Source organism: Desmodus rotundus, chromosome 11 (assembly GCF_022682495.2).
Source record: "Desmodus rotundus isolate HL8 chromosome 11, HLdesRot8A.1, whole genome shotgun sequence".
NCBI lineage: Eukaryota > Metazoa > Chordata > Mammalia > Chiroptera > Phyllostomidae > Desmodus > Desmodus rotundus.
The window spans coordinates 60,358,593-60,381,102 of NC_071397.1; the positions used below are offsets into that span (position 1 = coordinate 60,358,593).

Sequence of the window (22,510 nt, forward strand, 5' to 3'; positions counted from 1 at the left end):
TTGTTAATAATTGTAAGGATTAAAGGAGTTAATATATATAAAGCACGTAGAATAGTACCAGACATATAGAAAACTTGATACGTTAGCTATAGTAATAATGATTATTTCTCTATATTTATTAAAGGCAGCTTTGCCCATAGCAGGTGCTCAACAAGTGCTTGTTGAATGAGTGAACTGGTCAATGAGTGAATAAACAAATCTAGGAGAGGGATAAGACAGGTATACAAATTACTACTAGACAGACAAGAAGTGCCCCAAGACACAAAATGTAATAAAAGCGTCCATGGTAGAAGAGGTGCTGGGTTGGAGGATGACTAAAACACAGGCTCTGACCTCTAGAATATTCTGCCCCATGGAAAACTACACACACAAATCAGTCTTTATAAAACAATGTGTTACATATTCTAGAAATTCACAGAACATTCCCTCTAGGTTCTGGTTCTGAGCCACAACTTTTCCTGGGGTACTCAAATCCCTGTATCTTTGTAAGGGGCTATTCTTAACCTCGTACAAGTCATAAACTGAGGAGCTGAGAGGTGGGACCAAGTGCTCTCATTGTTTCCTCACCATCCTGAGAAAACCGCTGTTCTCTGATGCCAGCTCTACTTTCTGCCATCACTCCTCTTCTCTGGCACCATGTATTCACTGAAGTCTTTGGCACCTTGCTCAGTTCTGTTGTTCTCCTGGTTGACTTCAATCACGTGAACTGTCCACCCCATAGTTTGTCAATCTACTCAACTCAACCTCCTCTACATTCTATGGACTCCACTCTCAGAACTGGAACTTACCATTCACAGCTGTTCTGCCTCTGAAATGTTCGGTTCAAATATCCTACTTTGTATTGATCCTACCTACAATCTCCTAACCTCTCCGCTCTCTCACAGCCTTACTACCTCATGATAGGAATCATCATGACCTCCAGTCCTTAATCATTACTTTCTCCCCAATTTTGCACCCCACAGACCCACTTCCTTCCTGATGGAGCCCAAATAATTTTATTAGGTCAACCGTTCCTTTGCACCCACCCTTCTCTTGGTGAGCAAGGAAAAACCATGATCATACTTTTACCCTCTTTACTAGTTACTCTAGGGCTGGCTAGGAAGTGATTGTTGCTGAGCTAAGGAATTTGTATTTAACCCTGTAGAGAATGGAACACCACCAAGAATTAAAAATATCTTCTTCCACTTAAAATCTTTAAAACTTGAGCAGAAGAGGAGGGAATAAGGAACATCTTAGAAAACATCATAGAAAATGGTGATTCAAGATGCCAGTAACAACAGAGAGGAAGGATGCCAGGGCTAGAGATAACCAACCTGAGAATCTGCTCTTTTGCCTCTGTTACCACCACCACCACCACCCAGCTGCACAATCCAGGAGAGAGAAGAAAAGTCCAAGGGCACAGTAAGGAAGGAGTTCCTCAGGCACTAAGCCACCTGTAGATGCCAGTTCTCTCTTAGCATATACCTGAGTGGTATTAAGGACTATTTGTCTTTAGTTAAAGGGTGGCCAGTGAACATGGGCAGATTATTAGCCCAACAGTGAATATGATTATAGTTCTAGAAGTTAAGTTCCACAAATAGAGCTCTAGAAATGGAATGGCATCAGAAGTGTCAGAAGGCTGCTAGATGCATAAATTGTTTCCTTACCCTGTTACTTGAGGTCAAAGATTATTTCTTATTAATACTTGCATTTCCCTCAATTCTCAGCCCTGTGCCTTGCAGAGAAGAGTTGGTTAATGTGCTACATTGGACCACACATTACTCAAACCTAGCTGGATATATGTGCTACTAGGTTCCCTGATTTTGAAGCCCGTTACTACCCCCATCTTATACAAGAGTAACCACAGATTGATTAAGCAGCTTGTGTAAGGTCAAATAACTGATCAGTTCCATATTTGAGACAAGAACCCAGATCTCTGGCCTTTAACCCATGTCTCTATTACACCACACTGTGTTGCACTGGGGGTGCCTTGAGTTTGGGTTCAAAGGATCAGCATTAAGCTGTTAAGCAAACTTTGCCATTACACATTTTAAGTGACTATAAGTCTTCTGCATAGAACTAACATTTTACTATGACGAATGTCAAGAACCAAACACTGTTTAAAATGCAGAATTAGGCAGTGGACATTGTCTTTGTGGCTTCTTACTAATCAACAACTAGGCCTTCTTTTAGAAAAAGATTTTAATTTTTTCACCACTAACAAAATAATACAGCTTGTTTGTTTGTTTGTTTGTTTGTTTTTTGCTGTGATGTAGTCAGGCAGGCTAATCTATAGCAAGATGTTTATGTATGAGAAACTCTCAGTTGAGAAAATTAGTAGCTGAGCTCACCTACTTTTGATGATTAATTACACTGTTTTGTAAGAGGCTGATCTTACTTTGTTTTTCCAACAGCTCTGGTGAAGTAATGACTTGTGATGTACAGTATGTTAAACATAAAAAGCCTTCCTCTTTCTTGTTCAACATATAATTGCTGCATTTGTGCATCTGTGTAAGTTGAAAATAACAATGAAAAGTTAATGAAGAAAATAAGTACTGGTTGTAATGAATTAGTAATATTGTTAGATTTGTATCTGGAATTTATTTTTATTGTTGTAAGTGGAATACAATCAATAGGAATATGTAACCAAACTGTACATGCTTTCATCTCTTGAGATCTCTCTGAAAAGAGGCTAAAATATCTTTATCTACAGAAGCCTACTCTAAATTCAATTATTCAGCATAATCACTTTAAATAAGCATTCTCCATGTCCCAGGTTCTTGTCATACAAAAGACACATTTCTTAAATAGGCTTTCGTTGCTTTCTATTTCTAAAAGAAATAGAATTTTCTTTTAATTTTGAAGTTTATTTTAATTATACAAAATAATATGAATAGATTCTCTTTATTTAAAAAACTGAAGCATTACAAATAAAGTTCCCTTTGACTATTCCCCTTTGCCTACCCACTCCCCAATCTCCCTCCTCCCATACCCTCCAATCACGGTCATTATCAGGTAGGTGAGATTTCTTCTGCTATTTTCTAGTGCATTTACACATCATCATCAAATAATGATAACAGTTTCTTGTTATCATTATTAAATATGAAATGCTTCATATTTAATGTTAATTATTTCACATTAATATAATTGAGCCTGAAATGAATCATATGATCAACACGTTCTTACTTAAGCCTCATTTTTAAGGTGTTTTTTGGTTTGATCAATCCCCAAAGGAAATGCAGTTCATTAATTCTGTTTGGCACTTTTAAGTGCCAGACAAATTCTAGTATGTGAGGTGATGACTGATAGTCACAACCTATTGTTACTCTAATAGAAGTCATCAGAAGCTAATGAGTACCACATTAAAATGATAAATTATGAACTATAATATCTTCAACTGAGACCAAGACCAATTCCCTAAATTTAAAATTTATTTAAAAAAACCCAAACTTGCTCCATTCATAGCTTCTTATGTTCTCCACTACTTTTCTTAAATTAAGATTTCATATAGGCCTCCAAGTATTCTACCACTTTTCTATAACAGCACACCAAGCCTCACCAATTTTCCCTTAGAGGAGAAAGTAATGTTACACTCAGTAAATTTGTTTTAGAGATTTAACTTACTATGTTTATAATGCTTTTTTTGTGATTAGTTATTGAAGTCCAACAATTACCTTAACATTTTTATCATTAATTTAACCTTAATCAATTGACTAATACACTGAGTTGTAAAAGAATTAGCACAAGAAATTGATGGTGTCAATTTTAACATGGATGGTAAACCTAAGAAAGCTAATTTAAAGACATCGTTTTGCTTCACTCCTGCTTTCTTTATGGAAAAAAAATCTATAGTTTACCCATGTTCATAGGATATTTAATCTTGTCAAAGATAAAAAGTTCAGATCAGCTCGGGGACTGTGCAGCCCTCCTTCTAGTGACAGGACTATGCTGACTACCTTCAATCAGCCAGTTTGTTGTTGTGGTTTTTTAACCAGTTTTTAAGAAGTGTAAATTAGTAAAACATTAGGTGATGCAGCTGTTACTTAGAGGCTAGACAAGACACTTGAAACAGAGTTAAAAATAATTCAGACCACTAAAGAGGACATACAATGAATATCCCCCCCCTCACCCCTGCCAGCTGCCTCTCCCCAGAGGTGACCACTATAAACAGCTATTTGTGACTCCTTTAAAGCATTTTTAAAAACATCTGCAATGGTTTTTGTAGTGTTATTTTTTGTTTTTTGTATTTTTTTTTGTGATAGTCCACTAATACTTTTCCTTCTTTAAATGTCACATTGTATATTGCTTTACATAATAACTAAGTCAAAAAATTAAGACTGTTCCATGAAGAGTACTTTGGAGTCTGATTACAGCTCACATCCTGAATGGAGGTAGCAAAGGACATAATACGGTACAGTCAGGCACTGTAAGACATGGTCCGTGTTAAACTACTCTAAAAGGCACATACTGTAAATGTGTGATTCAAATGTTTATTTTGGTCTAATACTTATGCTGACAGAAGATTCAGTCATCTAAAGATTTAAATGAATAGTATGTCCAAGGCAATGGCGAGACACAGAGATGTATAAAGCTGGCAAATACAGTCTAGCGGGATACTGAGAAAGAAAAGGAAATGTGTTTGGCAAACTTCTGTCAATCTCTCCCACCAGAATTAACAAGAAGTTTTGGAAAATTTCAGGCGATGAAAACAGGATGAAGATATGTGGTCTCGTTGTAAGTGCTAGTTAGATGAGAAATCACCGAGTCAACTACTGCTAAAAAACTGAGAAAGATAAACCATTAGTAAAAAATTCACCTAATTTTGTAAACTTAATAATCATGATATATTAGAGAAGTCTGTAATTTGAAATGTTATGTTTTGGAACTGTACTGATCTGCTTTTTGTACACAGACGTATCCTATCATTAACAGAACAGGAAATTATAAACTTATTTTCTCAGAAGTGGCTAGGGATACTTTTACATTAAATTTAGTAAATTTTTTGACTGATAACCTTTGTAACCGATTTTTAAACTCAGAATTGGTGGGATAAACATAATGATCATAGTCTTCTTGGCAAAAGGCTATGGTTCATTTTTATAGTGCATTTTTATAAAGGTAGTTCTCTTACCTGTTTTTCAAAATGTAGTTATTACACTTTTACCTAAATTCTGCCTCTCTCGGCCATATGGTAAGTTCACTAGACACATCTACAATTTATATCCATCAGTTATATCCTTAGGCCAAACAAAAGAGGCCACCTAACTCACTTTGATCCCTTAGGTAATTTACTCAGGATCCATTATCTGACATCAAAGTCAAGTTTATGAGAGAAAAACATGAACAATGTAAATCCCAGTAGTTCGGAGGTAAATTAAAAAAACTCCCAAGTTAGTGCTTTCCTCAAATGTTAAATAATTCACTGTGGCAATACAGATACAAACCTCCAGCAAAAGTTACACTTGAACAATTAAGAAAGCAGGAGCCAAACAAATGTCTTCAGTGATAGAGAAATTAATGGTTTCTCATAGTACTATGCCAAATTATGTTTTCACATTAAAGTGTATGAAACACCAAAGCATCACCAATGACATACTGGATTAAGTTTGATTACAGAAAATAGCCTGAAACCAGGATTATTCCCTAAATGTAATTATGGATTCTATACACTTGGGTATGAAACCCATTTATATTATTTGGAAAATTTTTATATTCATAATGCAACACCTACTCTTTTGCAAAGTTCTTTACAATCCTCATGTTACCATGACCAACTACCAAATGCATATGTTCCTGTGAAGGCTCATAAGGTGATGCAGGTGTTACTTAGAGGCTAGATAAGAAACTTGAAACACTAGGTCACATCACAGTGCACTGTAGGTACATGAGGTCTGTCAGGAAAAAGACCAGCCATTGTTAACATAAAGAATGGTTTGTGCATGACATCAATGTAACCTGGCAGCCAAGGAGAGTGGACTGGAATGCTCATGCGTGAACAATGATGACTTCACTGTATGAGTCAGTGGGGGCCATGGACACTATTGAGTGAGCATGTGTACTGTGTGGCCGTGGCATTCAAAACAACTGAGTGAGGAGAGCAACAATGAATCTGCATCAAATTTTGCACGTTAAGCTTGAACATTCCTCTGCAGAAACTGTTCGGATGATTCAGAGGCTTCAGCTATGGGCAACTGGTGATTGGCAGCTTCATCACAACAATGTGCCCGCTCATGCATCACGTGTAGTGCAGAGTTTTTTGGAGAAACATCAAATCGCCCAGGTGATTCACCCCACTTACAGCCCAGATTTGGTGCTCTGAGACTTCTGGTTTTTTGAAAAACTAAAATCACCTTTCTAACAGGAAACAGAAATACATGGGATTCAAGGTGATGTGAAGTCTGTTTGCTTTCCAGGGATTAACAGGTTATTGGTATTCATTATGGATCTTCACGTGTTTTCTCCAGTTATTCCAACTAAACTCAGTCAACAGCTTTCTACAGAGTTTATAAGGCACAGTTTGACCTCTGATTCAAACACTTTGGGGGAAGGATGTAAATGTATTAAAGATTTACCAAGTTGCTTTTAATTCAGGAGTTTTTCAGAGAAATACGAAAAGAAGGCCCTTTCTGGTATATTACCTTAATGATTAGTCCAACCTACAGGTGAAATAAATTATTTATATCTGACTAGAAAAGAAGAATGGAATCAAGAAAATAAACACATGAGATTTGGGAAAAAACCATAGTTAGAGCCTCAACTTTTCTTAATTGCCAGTTGTGCCACTTGGAGAAAGTCTCTAGATTTTTGTATCTGTTTTCTCAGGAGTAAAATAAGTATCTTAGCAACTCTTACCTACAGAATTATTGCAAGGATCAAATGGGATAACTGTCATAAAAATGATCAGCAACCTACAAAGCACTATAAAACATAGATTATTCCAGAGTGAGTAGGAACTAAAAATGATCCCAGGATAATCTCTTTTAGTAAAGATACTTATATGGATAAGTGGTAAAAGGTCTGCAAAAAATTATTCTGGCTGGAGGAGTGGGTCATTTGCAGCCACAACAGTAATAATTTGGCTTGCTTATTAACGAGGAAGATCACTGGACTTCATAGCTAAGATGCAACAGTCATTTTTAAATATAGCAGGAAAAACACATGTATGGATAAGACCACTAGCAATTGAAAAAAATCTAAGAGGTGGATTGTGTTTTAAATTAAACCAATGAGATATGAAGGGGCACCTCCCCAAAATGGAATTTATTTATAAAAAATTGTATATTTATTCTTATGTGTTTTAACTTCAACCACCTTCAAAGTATTCTCCATTTGATGCAATACACCTAAGGAGACATTTTTTCCTCTGCTCAGAACAGTTTTTGACCTTGTCAGTTTTGATGCCTTTTAGTGCTTCTCCCATTTTTGTTTCACCTCCTCCGCATCAGCAAAACATTTCCCTTTGAGGGCTTTTTCATCCAGGGAAACAAAAAACAGTCTCTCAGAGCCAGATTGGGTGAATAGGGAGGATGGGGCACAGGGGTCATGCCACTTTTGGTCAAAAACTGCTGAACACTCAGTGTAGTGTGGGCAGATGTGCTCATAAATCACCCTTCGTGAAATGGGCAAACACATTGAAAAAGTCTTCAAAAAAAATTCACTGAAGCAGAACACAGCCTCTCACAACAGAGCCAGCTGGTGCACTGCACCAGATGGGTTCCTAGAACACTCATCTAGTGGGAAAGCCTGTACTACAAGTGCCCATCCTCCAGAAGATAATTTGTTTTTTTGGGGGGGATCCCCTCCTCGTATATTAGCCATAAGTCAAAGTTTCTAGAAATGCTTCTTGTCACCAGAAAAATTTCCTGGTCACACGTTTTTCTTGGGGTAGTTTTAATTTCACATGCTAAAGTTCACCTGCAGACTGTTACTTCTATAAAGGCTTTTAACCCAGTATCAAGCATTCTACAAAGATTAAATAAAGTTATTGATGATATACTATTACTAAAAAATATGCAGTAATTTTTTTAAAAACAAAATGAAATTTGAAGTTTGTTTTAGATGCAAGAAATGTGACTAATACATATCATAAACTTATTTTTAATCTAAATGTGTGAGATGTAAAAATTTCTTACTCCAGTAACTTCAGTAAAAACTCTTCACCATAAAAATAAGCAAAATAAAGAAATGATATAGCACTGACGTAGATTACATCTGCTAAAATGGTGGTTACATTATTAGTTTACAACTACATATCAGTTCAAGTAGGTTTAAAAATCAAGAATGCTGGACTGAGTGACAAAGAGGTCTCTGCAGAGATATGATGGCACCCTGAGGGGGAGGGGCAGTAATGAACAGAAAGTCTTACCTGCCCATGGACAGCAGTAACACAAGTCTTTGTCATGTAGATATGGGTAAATTTACCAGTTATATATGGAGCAGCCAACATTACCAGATTTGTTAACAATAAAATTCATATTTTTTAACTTTACAAAATATTTTACTTGTTCATTTAGTGAATGATAAAGAACTAAACAGTGACTTCTACCACTACTGTTCAGAATAAGAAAATACAATTTAGAGAGCAATGTCAAAAGACTAATTTCTTACCATGAATAGATCCCACTGACCATGTCATAATTCTGACATGAAGCATCCATGCTGCTCGGCCCAGCTGCTTTAGAAATAAGGAGCACCACCAAGCCCCTCAACTGGAGGTTATTCCGGCTGTCTTGTACAAGCCCTCTGCCAACAAATAAAAAGATAAGATTAATATACTTTCATAAGATCAGTCGGATCATGTTAGCAAACTGCTACAAATATGCCCATACTTCCAAAATCAGACAATGGAACTTGTTGAAAAGGAATAGGATTGGGGGAAGAAAGAGTTGTAAGAGGAAACAATGAGTTCAGCAAACAAGTAGAGAAACCCAAGGCTGTAAAAGTCACAATCTCAAACTGCGAGCTTGATGATCGGGCTTTCTCTGCTTTCTGGGTTATACCCGACCTTGAAATATTAACCATTCGCTCTGATAACAAGAAGAACCCATAGTTTTAAACTGCTTGTGGTAGTTGACAGCAACTCAGACAAATATAGACTACATGGCTTAGATAAAGAGACATTATTTGGTGATGGTGGTAAAAGGGAGTGATAAAAAATGATTTCAGTTTTCACAGCTAGAGAAGCAGCTCAAAGAATGAAGGGATCAAACATAATCCAAATGACTCAAAACGTGCTTGAGAAGTAAAATGGAAATGAATATCATGAGGAAGTATCTTGCCACTTCCTATTATTTATGCAAAGTATTACGATTCTAGGCAACAATGAGGCTCTGACTCAGAATGTCCTATTTTTTTGCTATGAGGACTGAGCTTTTATAGTTACAACTACAACTAAGGCCAGGAATACTTTCTTGGAACACACTTATTTTTTTTCTCATTGTTGTTGCTTTATTTTTAAGTATTGCAAATGGTTGTCATACAAGAAATAAATGGCATCATTTAAAAAAGAAAGAAAACTCTGGGTAATATAATAAATCAATATTTAGAGCAATGCTCATGAGCAATAATCAAGTAGATCATATTGCAGCAAATGTAAACAATACACAAATATAATTCTTTTTTTTTCCAGTTTAAAATAACACAGGTTTATTGTCTTACAGTTCTGGACATCAGAGGGTCTCACAAGGATAAAATCAAGCTGTCAGCAGGGCTGTGTTTCTTTCTGGAGACTCTAGGGGAGAATTCATTTCCTTGCTTTGTCTATATTCTAGAGTCTGCCTGCATTCCTTGGCTCGTGGCCACATCACTCAGGCCTCGGCTTCCATTGTCACGTCAACTCTTGACAATCCTGTGTCCCTCTTATTAGGACAACTGTGGTTACACTGGGCCACCTGGATTATCTCCTGTTAAGGTCAGCTGATTAGTAAGCAGCCTTAATTTCCCTTTGCCATGTAACCTACCTACCATATTCACAGGTTCCAGGAATTAGGACATGGACATCTTGGGTGAGGGGCATTATTCTGCTGATCACTAGCAAAAACTGAAAAAATTGAGTTATTACTGCTCAATGTAACCCTGACTACCCACAGGTTGGCAAGACCTGGGGAAAGTAGGATACACTTAGAAATTTTTACATTCATGAAAATACAACAAGATGGCATATTAAACAAAGCAAATGTTGGTGACATGTTCTATATGAAAAACTAGAAATTATGGTACCATGTTGTTATTTTCTATGGACCATCTCTTGTTCAATATAAACGTTAGAGAATGTCCTTCCTCCATAGTTTTAGTAATAAATTTATCCATTGATTTTGCTGTGTTGCAGATGGGCCCAGCTAAAAAGACAGCTTTCTGGAGTTTTTTCTTGTTTTTTGTGTGTGTTTTAGTCCTTCCTCCCAATCAAAACCTTTCTGAATTTACAGTTGAATGTTCCTAATTGTTTCTATTCCCAAATTTATGAGATCATCTTTACCTGAAATGATCTCTCAGTGGAAAGGGCAGACTGGTAAACCTAGGGGAAACAATTATCCATAAAGAAAACTGGCCTTTGGGAAACAAAGATGAGTTCATTCAATGAAAATGCTGTTCTTGCTGTCAATCAGCTGGGGGGGTAGCTGGAGGCACCCAGGAAGTTCTGTTTCTTTTCCCTCCTTCCTAAAATAGCCCTAGATCCCCATCATGGGGATTAAAAACAATTTTGTTATTAATTTACCTCCTGTCCAGGTTTAGTTCCTCTTTATTTCTCTAGCTTCTCTCTCCCCACACCTCCTCAAGCACCTGCGAGGTCCAGGCCATGGGAAGAGCCACCACTTTGGGAAAATCCCAGCACTCTCACACCTGCTGGTTTTAGCAGCCTCTCCCTTGTTTGTCTGACAAGATCTTCCAAGCCCCAACTCAAAATGTCTACCGTTCTGTGCAAAACACCGACCCCAACTCAAAGACTGGTGAGTCCAGGCCTCTGTATGCCTGGAGCAAGAGAAGAGAATTGGATTTAATAAGTAAGTTTTAAAAATCATCATAGATAGTCTTGATGCTCATACCCCACCAAGCCCTGAGACGGCTGTGCTGTGTGTGGGGTCTCATTTTCTAACAGTGTGCTGTGATCTTGCAAGGACACTGTAGTCAAATCTTATCTCCACTTCTCAGCTCGGCAAAGTTTAGAAAGATTGGAAATGTGCCCTAAATGATAGAGCCAGTAAGTGCCAATGTCAGGCCTCGGCACCAGTCAGAAGCATGATGACCTTTAGCCCAAACCCATGACTTTAACCTCCCTACATACTGCCTGAGCCTGTAGGTAGAAGCTAAGGGTGTGGGCAGTCCACAGAGGTGTCCTGCTACAGTAGACCAAGCATGCTAACTATCATGAGAAAACTTTGGCTTAAGCACCACTGGGGTCACTTGCCTGCTGGGTCATCTTGAGTAGGTCATTTGGCCTCTCTGAGCCTCACTCAGTTTCCTCATGCCTGTCTCATGCCCTATTGTGAGGGTCAGGTGAATGAGCCCACGAATACCCAGATGATCTTTCTCAACTGAGCATCAGTGGGTTCTTATCAAAGGGCATCAGGGAAGGCTTCCTGGTAGAGGTAGCAAAACAGATACAGGGAACAGAAGTCTCTGTCATGTGGCCCTGGGGCAGATACCAGGCAGATACGGAGAAGACACAAGAAGAGTCTCAGCTGCACAAGCACTGGCTTCCAGAAGTTTTCCCAGATGCTGCAAGAATGTAGGTGGGACAGTCCTTGGCTCAGTCACATCCCACTGCTCAGGGAATCAGCTGTGCTGGGGAGGGGAGAAGAGGGGAGAGGAGGAAGGAGAGAGATAGGGAGGAGAGGGGAGGGAGATAAAAAGGAGAGGAGAAGAGAAGGGGGGAGGGGAGAGGGAAAAGAGGAGAGGAGAGAAGATGAGGGGAAGAGGAGAGGAGGGGAGAGGGTAGGAAGGTGGAGAGGAGAGGCCTCTGGGGAGAAAGCTCCAGTCTTGCTAAAGTGTTAAGTCAGTGCCAGAGGCGAGTGCTCACTCTAGAGAGGGGTTCACAGTGGGGTCCCTTCCACTGAGCCACAGGAGGGCTCATCTGGTGAACAGAACGCCCTGCTGAGTGTCTGAAAGGGGGTCCCAATCCAGGCTGTGCTTAGTGTGTGAATCTTGGCATCTGAGCTTCCTCATTTGTAACAAGGCAATATATCTGCTCTATGACCCACTTCACTGTGGTAGGGGAGTAAGTGGGATAAAGAAAATCAATATTACTTGTAATATGTAAAGTATCAACACACAAAAACAATAATTGTGGTCTTTTATGGGCTGGGGTGGCAAGGGGACTTTGCACTGTGTACCCTTTATATGTTTTGATATTTTGAAGATTTTACTTATTTACTTTTAGACAGAGGGGACAGGAGGGAAAAAAGGAGGGAGAGAAACATTGATGTGTGGCTGCCTGTCACGCGCCCCAACTGGGAACCAGGCCCATAACTCAGGCACGTACCCTGACTGGAAATCAAACCAGCAGATCTTCGGGTTTACAGGGTGGCGCTCAATCCACTGAGTCACCACAAAGATAATTCTTGACTGTGGTAAAAAACCATTCAAAATTTGTATTATAATACTTCATTTATTATTAAGACTTTCATGGTGAATTTAGAACAAAGAATCAACTGAAATTAATTATGTTAACTAATCCAAAGTTAATGAGTTAGTCTACTATTTAAGAAAAATCTTTGTTCCTCATGACTCCAAACAGGATTTTCAAAAAGGGCCCCTTCTTGCCGTTTCATTAGTTTCAAAATAAGAGAAAGCTTCAACTATCAACAAGTGAATCTAAAAAAACAAACTAAGGAAACAATCAAAAGAGGAACAGAATTATAGATACGGAGATCACTTGGAGGGCTATCAGCTGGGAGGGAGAAGGGGGAGAAGGGGGGGGAAGTGCAAGGATTAAGAAGCATAATTGACAGGTACAAAGTAGACAGGTGGATGTTAGGAATAATATAGGAAATGGAGAAGCCAAAGAACTTATATGCACAGCCCATGGACATGAGCTAACGAGTGGGGGATTGCTGGAGGGAATGGGGGAACCAGGCAGTGGAGGACAAAGGGGGAAAATTTAGGACAACTGTAATAGCATAATCAATAAAGTATATTTAAAAAAGAGAGAGAGCTTCAGGCTCTCTGCACAGTGTAAGTTACAGCTGTTTCTTGACATATTTTCTCCTCAATCTAGTCAGTGATCTTCTGCATGTTAGAAGGGTTAATGATTTTTAAAATTAAGTTCTAATTTCCTAGGAAAGGAAGTTAAATTAAGGTAATTAAGCTATATCACAGTAGAAACAACCATCAGGGATGTCCAAAACTCTTTATTATCATGCAACAATCTGCTTAAATCTTACAGACCTTCACCACAGGGAGGCTAGGAGGCACCCTATTTTAGAAAAAGAGAATGTAAAATGGGAGCTTTTTGTAAATTTTTTGCTTTAAACTACAAATTTTAACTTGTGCTACTTATCCTTATTTATGTGTCACCTAAGGTGACTCGTTATTCTTCCATTTCTGTATAACAATATTAAAGAGAGGGTCTACACTGGCTCCTAATTCTAGAAAGGGAAAAGAGGAAGGTGAGGATGTGAGTGCAAGCGTGTGCACGTGTGCATGCGTGTGTGGGTGCATATTTCAGGGTTAAGCCTGGTTAGGGCTAAAGGACATGATGACACAGTAGGAACCCTAAGAGGCTAACCTTGAGGTAAGTCTGACCACGTCAGGCTGATGAAACAGCCCTGGTAACAGTTCTGACAACACCTTCTCCAGACCTCTCAGAGATGAGACCTTTCACAGGGGACGCATACACACAAATAGCAGCAGCAGCAGTAGCAGTGGCAGCAACAACAAACACATATAGTACTTCGTATATGCCATGAACTGCTCTAACCATTTACTGTATATTAACTAAAATTCATTCACAGCAACTCCAAAAGGAAGGTACCACGGTTATCCTGATTTTACAGAGGAGAAGAATGAGGGACACAGAGATCAAGCAACTTGCCTAGGTACCATAGCTAGCAGGCATCAGAGCCTTGATAGAACCAGGAATCGAACCCAGGCCAACTGGCTCTCGAGTCTATAGTGACTCTCCATCTGCTTCATCTCATGAACAAGACTATTTGCTAAGCCAAATTAGAACAGTGCTCCTTTAGAAACAGGCTTGCAAAATCCTTCCATTCAGTAGTGTGTGACTCACATGGCCACCTTTTCTGTAAAATGAGGTTAATAATGTCTGCTTTCCACAGTCATCGTGTGGAAGAGGCAGTGTGAGTAAAGCAGACACCACTGTCGGAGTGCATGGTGGGTGATCAAATGATCAGAGAAGCACGTTCGCTTTCTTACTACTTTTTTGCCATCTATTTTTTCTCAACTCCTATTTCTCTTTCTTCTACTCTGTTTCTCCTTCTATCTTTCAAAGTCCTCCCTGCTTTACTAGCATATATAATCTCCTACACATATTGTTTCCTTTTCCACCCCCCAAAATAACAACAGGTAAGAAATTCTCCCTAGCTCCCACCCCAAACATCACATATCATTAAAACACTTGCCACTTTCCAAACGCATTATTGAAAAGGTCAGGAAAAGCAACCGTAGTGGACTGGTTAGCAGAAATCAAGAGAGCGGTCAGAAAAGCATACTGTCTAACCAGCAATTTTCACGTAAGAGAGTAGTTAACAATCTGGAGAGTAGATTAACAGCTTGAGTAAATTATATAATTGTTTCCAAAACACCTCTTCTTTAAATTCACTTCATTAACACCCTTAAAAAAAACACAACCATAAGAACAAGAAAATTTGCTCCTGAGCATTAAAAAACCCAGGGCTCTAAATCTACAGAGATAACATGTTTCACGTAGTCCAGGTCACACTTCACCTGGAACACCCGATTTATATTCCGTGCCTCTCTTAAGAAGGGACACCGACAAGTTGGAGCATATGCAGAAGATGGTGAAGTCATGCATGGCTGAAAAGAACAAACAATGGATGCTAGCTAGGGGAATGGTAAGGTTGGTGTTCTCAAATTTGTTGATGCTTACTATGTGTCAGGCGCAGTGTTAAACAGACAGAGGGTAACAGGATGATGAGCACTGCTGAGCTGCGGTCTTCCTTCGTGCGGATAATGCAGTCTGGATTAAAAATCCTAATAAGATGAGGCATGAACAAGGGCTGTGAGAGTGCAGAGCACGGGCAACTACCATAACTGGGGGGAAGGAGAGCCCAGAGACCTCCCTGAGACCTAAAGGGCAGGGAGGAAGGAGCCATAAAACCTGAAGTGGAGAGGGGAAGTGAAAAATGGGTGTTTCGAAGAAGAAACAATTGTGTGTGAAGGTTTGGAGAAAAAGAGGAGGACACAGCTATTTCCAGAACCAATACAGCAGGATCACAGTAAAAAGGAGAGGAAAGATTAGTTAGGAATAGCTCCTTCCAATAGTCCAGGTGAGAGATAATGAGGGCCTAAATTAGGCCAGCGGCAGCAGGGGTGGGAAGGAAAAGTTGAATGATGGCAACAGAATGGAGGTGAAATAGGACAGTGTGGTCAACTGACCGCATGTGGGAGACATTGGAAGGGAGCAATCGCTAAAGGAAACATAAGGGCTGAATTTAAGATTCAAACATGTTTCAAACATGTGACGATGCTAGCATTAGCAGAGACTAGAAAAAAGGAGAGTTAATGGGGAATTAATGAGTTAGTTTTGGACATGTTAACTCTGAATGCAAGAAGGACTTCCAGATGGAGACGCCCAGCAGGCAGCTGGAAATGCTGTGGGTATAGATTTGGGAAGCATCTTCCAGAGGTGATGGCTGAAGCAGCAGGAATTGATAGATGAGTTTTGGGGGAGAGAAAAAAAAGAGATAAGAAGGGAAGGGCAGGGAAGAGAAGAGAAAAGGAATCTTAGAGAATTCCTGTACTTAAGGGACCGAAGAAGGATGAGTAACCAAGATGAAGGAACATAGTATGTCCTCAAGCAAATAGACAGGTATCCACAGACACCCAGAAAGAAGTGGGGGTGTACATGCACACTGAAGGCCGAGGCTGTAACAGTGCAATGTACAGAAACAGCGCCAGTCGTTGCCCCTTCTGTGGGCTTTTATGGCCCTTATTATAAATCTCTAGTTTGGCACTTAAAACAATGAATAATAAAATGGGAACAATGACAAAGACAACAACTACAACATACTATAATGCTAGGCATGTGCTGTTTTACATATATTTGCTCTAATTTTCACAAAAACCATACACAGTAACTGGTAAAATTCTTTATAGATGAGGAAAATTAGCGAGAAGGCTTAGAAAAGTGAAATAATTACTAGTGACACCAGCCAACTAGTAATGGAAGTGTCAAGATTTGGACATAATTTGGACTCCAAAGCCCAGCCTCACTATGCTTTTGGCCTTGCTGTTTAAGTATTTGTTCACAGGTACCCCCTCTCCTAAGTCTGTGAGAGCCGTGAGGGCCCTCAGGCTTAGTCATCTTCGGATTGCCTGCGCCCAGCAGAGTAACCGACACAGAGCGGGTGTCCCAAACAATGCAAATGAGAGAATGAATAGCTGTAAGAAGTAGAGCGGCAGACTCTCCATGTCATATATCTCACAAAACAGGACCGTTATACACTATTCCCAACTTTCCTCACCTTTCCTGTTATCCATTTGCCACACCCAACCATTCAGTTCCGAAGTCTTGAGTCCCTCTTCCTAAATCATAGTGATTTCTTTAAAAGCAACAGCCAGACAGAAGAAAAGCCCCAATACATTCTAAAAAGCATGCTGACATTTATTTTAAAGCTATATCAAAAAGTTACTGTATATGAGAACTATGCTAGATTAAAGGACCTATTCCTTAACTTTTAACTAGAGAGAACACAGTAAATAGGAATGCTTCTGTGTTGTTTCTTCATTTAGGAGAACCGACTGAATGGGCAGCTGCGTCAGTGCCCATACGAGAGAGCTGCCCTGATTTGGAACAGAAACTCGGGGTGGTTCCAGATGGGGAGTTGAGGTAGGATGGCAAAAATGGGGCATGAGGAAGAACTTTGGAGATTTATGCTTAAGCACTCTAATTTATACCAGTGATGCAAACCACCATCTTTTGGTAAATTTGAATCAAATATTAAGGAAACAATGTACTGCCTTCAAGAGACCATCGCCTCTGAGTCAGCTCAAAGCACCTCAAAGTAAAACTGAATGGGAAAGAATCAGCACTGGCCAGACACCCAGGAGGGAAAGAACTCCCTCCAGTGTTAACTCTTGTAGAGGTGTGGAGTTTGCTTTATTACTTTACTACCACTCTTTCATATATCCAATTCCAACAAATCAATCCAGAAAATGGAAGCATGAAAGATGGATGTCAAATCTAACATCTGTGAGGTGGGTTGACTGGTAAGATTCCTAATAATGCTTGTGACAATAATCCCCAGTTAAAAAAATTTAAATTTAAATACAGATAATTGAAACAAAAGATTTGACAACAATTTGAAGTTTTTGCTAAAGAATCATAGGAATATTCTGATCTTTTCTTTTTTGTAACACTGACTATAACCTGATAAATTGATTTTGTGATCCACTAGTGAATGGTGAACGGCAGCTTTTTGAAAAATACTGTTTTAAGTCACGTGATAAATTAAGTCAAAAGGATTGGAGGAAGTATAATGAAAATTAATTATGCAGGAATAGAATTATCACTATTTTAAAACAGAAAATCTGTCCATACATTAGAATAGATTTAGTGTTGCCACAAAGCATTCAATTTTTTTTAATGACATGAGAAAATATTTAGAATGTTAAATGGAACAAGACAGAAGAATAAAAAATTGCATACACAATATGATCTCAATTATGTTTCAATATATGAATATAAACAAGGCCAAGGACAAAAATTAGAAAAAACATGGAAAATCATTCATATTTAAAATCTGGTTATCATTATATAGGTGTTCAACCTACAAAGTATCCTTGTATTTTTCTGTGTTTAAAATATTTCGTTTAAAAAAAAATGAACGTGAAATACCGGAGAACCAAGATGGCCGCGTAGGTAGACACACTGCGCCTCCTCACACAACCAGAACTGACAGAAAATCGAAAGGCAGGGAAGTCCGACACCAAGTAGATAAAAAAGAAACATACATCCAGACCGTTTGGAGGGGCAGAGACGGGCACCAGGGTGGAGAGTACTCGTGTGGCCATGGCGGGACTGAGACTGGCAGAGTGTGGGACAAACGGGGCAGGCAGTCCGACCACTAGCAGACCCTGCGGCCCCGCATTCGCGCAGATAAACCGAGAGGGCCGGACTCAGAGTGGCGGAGAACGGGGCAGGCAGAGCAACGGGTAGCACCCCGCAGCCCCACACTTGTGCACAGATAAACCGGGACCAACCACGGGGACCGCGTAACCCAGGGGTCCAGCGCAGGGAAATAAAGCCTCAGACCTCTGATTGAAAACACCAAGCCCTTATTATATGAAATGTTAAAGGGAGTTACCTAAGAAAAAGAAGATCAAAAATAGGAACAGTAAAAACGACAGCAAACTCACAGTTATTAACGGCCACACATAAAACAAAAACGAGAGCAAACTAGGCAAACAACTAGAATATGAGGGTTGTCATTAAGGGAGTGGAAGGGGGAGAGGGGGGGAAAGGTACAGAGAATAAGTGGCATAGATGATAGGTGGAAAATAGACAGGGGGAGGGTAAAAATAGTGTAGGAAATGTAGAAGCCAAAGAACTTATAAGTATGACCCATGGACATGAACTATAGGGGGGGAATGTGGGAGGGAGGGGGGTGGGCAGGATGGAGAGGAGTGGGGGGGGAAATGGGACAACTGTAATAGCATAATCAATAAATATATTAAAAAAAAAAAAGGAAAGAAAGAAAACGCCAGTGGGGGTTGAGGCGGCAGCAGGAGAGGCTCCCAGCCTCACAGGAGAGGTTGTTGGAGAGACCCACAGGGCCCTAGAGTGTGCACAAGCCCACCCACTCGGGAACCAGCACCAGAGGGGCCCAGTTTGATTGTGGGTAGCGGAGTGAAAGGCTGAAATCTGGTGGAGAGTGGAGCGGGCGCTATTGCTCCCTCTTGGCCCCTCCCCCACATACAGCATCACAGCGCAGCGACCAGCATTACCCCGCCCCACCCCGGGAACACCTAAGGCTCCGCCCCTTTAAGTAACAGCTGCGCCAAGACAAAAAAAGAAAAAAAGGCCCAAATGACAGAACACTTCAAAGCTCCAGAAAAAATACAACTAAGCGAGGAAGAGATAGCCAACCTATCGGATGTACAGTTCAAAACACTGGTTATTAAGACGCTCACAGAACTGGTTGAATTTGTTCGAAAACTAGATGAAAAAATGAAGGCTATGCCAAGAGAAACAAAGGAAAATGTACAGGGAACCAATAGTGATGCGAAGGAAACTGGGACTCAAATCAATGGTGTGGACCAGAAGGAAGAAAGAAACATCCAACCAGAAAAGAATGAAGAAACAAGAACTTGGAAGAATGAGGAGAGGCTTAGGAACCTCCAGGACATCTTGAAACGTTCCAACATCCGAATTATAGGGGTGCCAGAAGGAGAAGAGGAAGAACAAAAAATTGAAAACTTATTGGAACAAATAATGAAGGAGAACTTCCCAGTCTGGCAAAGGAAATAGACTTCCAGGAAGTCCAGGAAGCTCAGAGAGTCCCAAAGAAGCTGGACCCAAGGAGGAACACACCAAGGCACATCATAATTACATCAGCCAAGATGAAACAGAAGGAGAGAATCTTAGAAGCAGCAAGAGAAAAGGAGACAGTTACCTACAAAGGAGTTCCCATAAGACTGTCAGCTGATTTCTCCAAAGAGACCTTACAGGCAAGAAGGGGCTGGCAAGAAGTATTCCAAGTCATGAAAGGCAAGGACCTACATCCAAGATTGCTCTATCCAGCAAAGCTATCATTTAGAATGGAAGGGCAGATAAAGTGCTTCTCAGATAAGGTCAAGTTAAAGAAGTTCATCATCACCAAGCCCTTATTATATGAAATGATAAAGGGACTTACCTAAGAAAAAGAAGATAAAAAATAGGAACAGTAACAATGACAGCAAACTGACAGTTATTAACAACCACACCTAAAACCAAAACAAAAGAAAACTAAGCAAACAACTAGAACAGAAACAGAACCACAGAAATGGAGATCACATGGAGAGTTATCAATAGGGGATTGGGAGGAGGAGAGAGGGGGGAAAGGTACAGAGAATAAACAGCATAAATGACAGGTGGAAAATAGACAGGGGGAGGGTAAGAATAGTGTAGGAAATGTAGAAGCCAAAGAACTTATAAGTATGACCCATGGACATGAACTATAGGGGGGAAATGTGGGAGGGAGGGGGTGGGCAGGATGGAGTTGAGTGAAGGGGCGGAAATGGGACAACTGTAATAGCATAATCAATAAATATAAAAAAAAAGTGAAAAAAATGAAAAGAAACAAGATAGGATGAAAATACACCCAAATGGTAACAAGTGTTTATCAATGGGTTTTTAGATGAAGGGTGATTTATTTTCTAATTGTATCAGAGCACAGATCTCTTTGTAAGTCTGGAGAAAAAAATATTATACTTAAAAAATAATAGAATTTTAAGAAGGTGAATGACTTACTAAATTACATTTGTGTTTCTAATTTAAAGAAAAAAATTACCCCACATTTAATGAACCCGAGTCCTGGGTTGGGTACCTTTTGAGATCTCATATTTCACCTTTAATTCTCTAAGATTTAGACACAAGGCCAAAGTTTAAGTGTTGTCAAAGAAGTGATATTAAAAAACATATGTACAATTAACAATTCAAAGATAATGATATTACTCAGCTGTAAAAGAAAAAAATTAACACTCATAGAAATTGTTTTTTAAAGCACTATAATTTGAGGGAGACTAAAAATAGTCTGCATGTCACAGATTTTTATATAAAATTAGCAGAATAACTGGAGGTTAATTTCTATTGACAAAATGACCCAAAATGTATTATTCCTGCCACAGCTATCCTGAGACTAAACTGCCCTGGACTTGAAACAACTTTAGGGCCTGAGGTGACCAGCCTTTGGGATCTGGGAGCTGTAGCAGCCACTGAAATGGCTCGAGGGCCACATGTACATCCCCCACGAATTAAATCCCTGAGGGACAGCTGGGCCAAGGAACTGCCTCACCAAAGCCCTCCCTAAGCTGCAATTAGGTTTGATGGGCATGTGGCAGAGGACTGGCGCTGGAAAAAAGGAAGTAAGAGAAGAAAAAATAGAATGGGGGTAGGGCAGAGGGGTTGTTGAACAGGGGGAAATCAAGCAGGAGCTTTTCAGAAATGGTTATTACCAAACACCAGTAGTTTAATAAAATGATGGAAATGAAAAACAAGTATAAAATAATGCCATAATTGAGCAAGTTTGCAGCAAGATGTAGGCTGGCCATCTTAGAATTAAATTTACCATCAGAAAAACAAAAACAAAACCCAGAAAGATTTCCCTGCTCAAATGGTAACTGAAGATTTATTTTAAAATACTAATGTAGTAAAATAGGGCCATTTTAAAATACAATATTTTGGTCATACTGAAAAATCTGTTAAAATGATTTCATAGAATAATTTTTTACATACAGACCCCCTTTGTTCACATTAAAAAAAATTAATTTAGTGTTGAAGCCAAGGGGCAGAAAAATTGAGGGCTGGAATACAGGCATCATTACGCTCCACAGACACGCGAAACTCACACCACCACTCAAGCAGTGACACTGGCTAAGAGCTACAGCGCTGTGAATTACACCTCCCACTACCACAGTCCGTCTGTGCAGAAATAAATCAACCAGACGTGCACGAGTGCTCCCTAATGTTCAGAGCTTTGCTCACCCTGCGGTTCCGATTCCAACAGACAGTCACTCAAATGCAAGAGAAGTACTCTCAGATTAACCTTCTGTAGTTTTATTCAGTTAGCATAAAAGCATGTTTTTATCAAAAAGAATATCTCAACATAAGTAATAAATATTTATTTAGTACTTCACATAGCAGTCCTATTAGCTAATGAAGGTGGTTCAATTGTGCAAAAGTTAAGAGTATTTGCATCAGAAAAAGTTGGAAAGACAATTTGGCTTTTACATAACATATTATCAAGAGGCTGAACTCAATTATACAAGATACAATAGCAGATGGGAGAAGGCAGTGAAAACAAGCAAGCTGGGGAAAAAATGATGAAACACTTTATAGAGAACTAATACCTCAACAGCAAATTGGGGTGAGGTTGGTGGAAGAGCAAAGTGAAATACAACATGGATTTTAGCGGGAGAATTTAGTTAAAAAAAAAAGAATAGAAAAACAATCAAAACCTGAAGCTGTATTATTGCAACATGATGGTTCAGAAATCTAGGGCAAAATTTTTAAGAAAACCTCCTTTATGTTTCCAAAATCAATACTGAAATCAAGGTATAGGAGACCGAAGCATAGGAGAATCAGAAGTGATGGGCGGCAGGACACACACTGCTTGTGTCCATCTTCCACAGAAAG

At 39.5% G+C, this 22,510-nt stretch overlaps 1 protein-coding gene across 2 annotated transcripts in view; it reads right to left on the reverse strand.

Moving 5' to 3' along the window:
• PDSS2 (decaprenyl diphosphate synthase subunit 2) overlaps window positions 1-22,510 on the reverse strand; it is a 241,908-nt gene that overhangs the window by 129,155 nt on the left and 90,243 nt on the right. For both annotated transcript variants that reach the window (XM_024551782.4, XM_045188650.3), the window contains exon 2: window positions 8,587-8,721. In XM_024551782.4, coding sequence (XP_024407550.2) covers window positions 8,587-8,721 — 135 coding nt within the window. The remainder of the gene's footprint in view (window positions 1-8,586; window positions 8,722-22,510) is intronic.